At 35.6% G+C, this 2,523-nt stretch overlaps 1 protein-coding gene across 1 annotated transcript; it reads right to left on the minus strand.

Annotated features, from left to right (window-relative positions):
* Nucleotides 1-287: 287 nt before the first annotated feature.
* On the minus strand, nt 288-2,313 carry LOC136460095 (uncharacterized). Its single transcript, XM_066459930.1, has 5 exons — nt 2,306-2,313; nt 1,484-2,225; nt 1,092-1,352; nt 804-974; nt 288-707 (listed from the first exon to the last, which is right to left on the minus strand). Exons 1-5 carry the CDS (start codon nt 2,311-2,313, stop codon nt 288-290), a joined length of 1,602 nt encoding a protein of 533 aa, XP_066316027.1.
* Nucleotides 2,314-2,523: the final 210 nt, after the last annotated feature.

Below are 2,523 nucleotides of genomic sequence, written 5' to 3' on the forward strand. Positions count from 1 at the left end.
CTTTGAGCAACTATCTGGCTTGAAAATTAATTTTCATAAAAGCAAGCTTTTTTGTTATGGCACTGCCAAGGACTATGAACAGGAAGGTATCTTGGTATTCCCATGAACCACATAAAACTATCCAATAAAGACTAGGCTTGTACAGGACCGGCCCTGTAGACCTAGAGCGAAGCCACAGGCGATGGGCCCCTTAATATAAGTCTAATAATATAATGCTAATTTTAATAAGTGTAATGCATAAAAAAATTCTTATGAAACAACAAAAAAGTTATACATCTTATATTACCTTAAAATTTTCTTCTAACATTTGCTGCTGCGAAGTCATTGATGATGGCCTCAATATCAATTTCATCTAATAATTTCTTCTCGATGCATAAAGTTGCCAAACCATTTAATCTTTCTTGGGACATTACAGACCTCAAATAATTCTTCAATAATTTCAGCTTTGAAAATGTTCTTTCAGCTGAGGCTACAGTCACAGGCATAGTGAATAGGATCCGACAAGCAATAGAAATATTAGGATAACAATCCGCTTCTGTGACAAACTCAAAAATCTCCATAGCAGACATTGGCTTATCTAGCAGAGTAGACTGCATAATAGCTAACTTAGAAATCATGTCATTTACATCAACAACCGATGAACCATCTGAAGAGAAAGTTTTTGCAAATTTAATGCAATGGTCTTTTAGATCAGCACCATCCATTGCCTTCAAGGATGTTGAATTCATTAGAAATCCGAATTTTTCATTGAATGACTGTAGTTCTTTAAATCTGCTTTTCAATTAACTAATTGCTATATCAACCATAACAAAAAAAAAAGTTTCAAAATCCTTCTCAGCTTGCAAGATAGCTTCATTGCATTCAGTTTCATCAAATTGTTTCTTCCTAACAGAACGATGCTTTACTGGAAATGATGCCTCTACTCCCATTTCAAGTGCTATTTCTGTGGCAGCAAACCCAGTATTTCTGTAGTTCTGAAAGTAATTCACCATACCTTCTATATGTTGCAAGGTAGAATCAACGCACATGGATGGTGATTACAACTTCTTACTGACAATATTTATAGAGTATAAAATGTCATGCCAAATAACCATACCAAGTATGAACTCAAAGCTGCCAAGCACGTCATATAATTTTTTTGCACCACTTCTATCCTTTGGTTCAGTATCTCCATCCTCACTTAGCCACAACAAAGCTGACCTTAGTTGAGGAGCTTGATATCTAATTGCTCGGACACTTTTGATGCGACTCTCCCAACGAGTATTGTTTAATGATTTCACGGTCAAATCTGGAACATGTTCAAGCAAAACATTCCATCTTTTGGTAGAACCTAAAAATAATACATATATCCTCTGCACAATTCCAAAGAATGAAATAGCTTTACTGCATGATTTAGCCATATCACAAAGAGTGAGATTAAGATTGTGGCATGCACATGGCATATACAAAGCCCTTCGATTTATTTCACGCAACGACTCTGTACCCCCTTATGTTTTGCTTTCATATTAGAGCCATTGTCATAACCTTGACCTCTAATATCATCAACATTAAGGCCAAATGATTTGATGGAGTCAACTAATACATTGAAAAGCCCCTCACCAGATGTGTCATCCACCTTCAAGAAACCAAGAAAGTACTCCCCAATTTTTATTTTCTCATCAGACATATCAACACAACGAACCAACAAGCTCATTTGTTCTTGGTGACTCACATCTGGGGTACAATCAAGAATAACTAAGAAATATTTGACCTCTTTAACAATCTTTATGATGGAGCTTGTAATTCTAGAAGCCATAAGTGAAATCAACTTATTCTGAATTTTATGACTAAGATAATGATATTGTAGCTCTTTGTTTTGAATGTGTCTAAGGTGGTCTTGCACTACCAAGTCAAATTCAGCAACCATCTCACAACAAGCTAAGAAATTACCATTCACATTATTGTAAAGTTGCTCACTAGATCCTCTAAAAGCTAAACTGTGTTTACCAAGAAACTTTACAATGGCAACAATTCTTAGTAGAACTAGCCTTATGCGTTCTTTCTCCTTTGTGATTTGATGTTGCAATTCCTTGTCAATTATTTCATGTTTGCTTAATCTAACTCTCAATTCATTCCAAGAGTTCATGTTGGTCATATGATCCACGCTAACTTCATGCTCTTTTAGTCTTTCACTAACATGGCTCCAATCTCTAAAGCCATCATGCCCCAATGAACTCTTGCAGTTACTAGAACCAAACAACTTACAACAAAAGCAAAACACTTTGTCAACACTTTTTGAATAGACCAACCATTTCCTATCACGTACCTCGCCATTGCTCATTTTTCTAGAATAATGAGTGTATGCAAAACGTCTTGATCTGTCATCCATAGGAAACACAATATTTTCTTATCTAATAGGCCCCTTCTCCACTAATATGTCCCTTGCTTTGTTATCAAGATTGCCCCAATTTATTGGATCATACATATCAATAGTAAAAACTGGTTCTTCATCAACACGAGTAGATTGCGTCATAGGAGAATTAA

The sequence above is a fragment of the Miscanthus floridulus genome, chromosome 1 (assembly GCF_019320115.1).
Source record: "Miscanthus floridulus cultivar M001 chromosome 1, ASM1932011v1, whole genome shotgun sequence".
Taxonomy (NCBI): Eukaryota; Viridiplantae; Streptophyta; class Magnoliopsida; order Poales; family Poaceae; genus Miscanthus; species Miscanthus floridulus.

Coding starts and splice junctions, on each gene's coding strand:
- LOC136460095 (XM_066459930.1), bottom strand. Junction 975..1,091: donor TTGAGTTCATACTTGGTATG/GTTATTTGGCAT, acceptor AATTACTTTCAG/AACTACAGAAATACTGGGTT. Junction 708..803: donor AAACTTTTTTTTTTGTTATG/GTTGATATAGCA, acceptor ACATCCTTGAAG/GCAATGGATGGTGCTGATCT.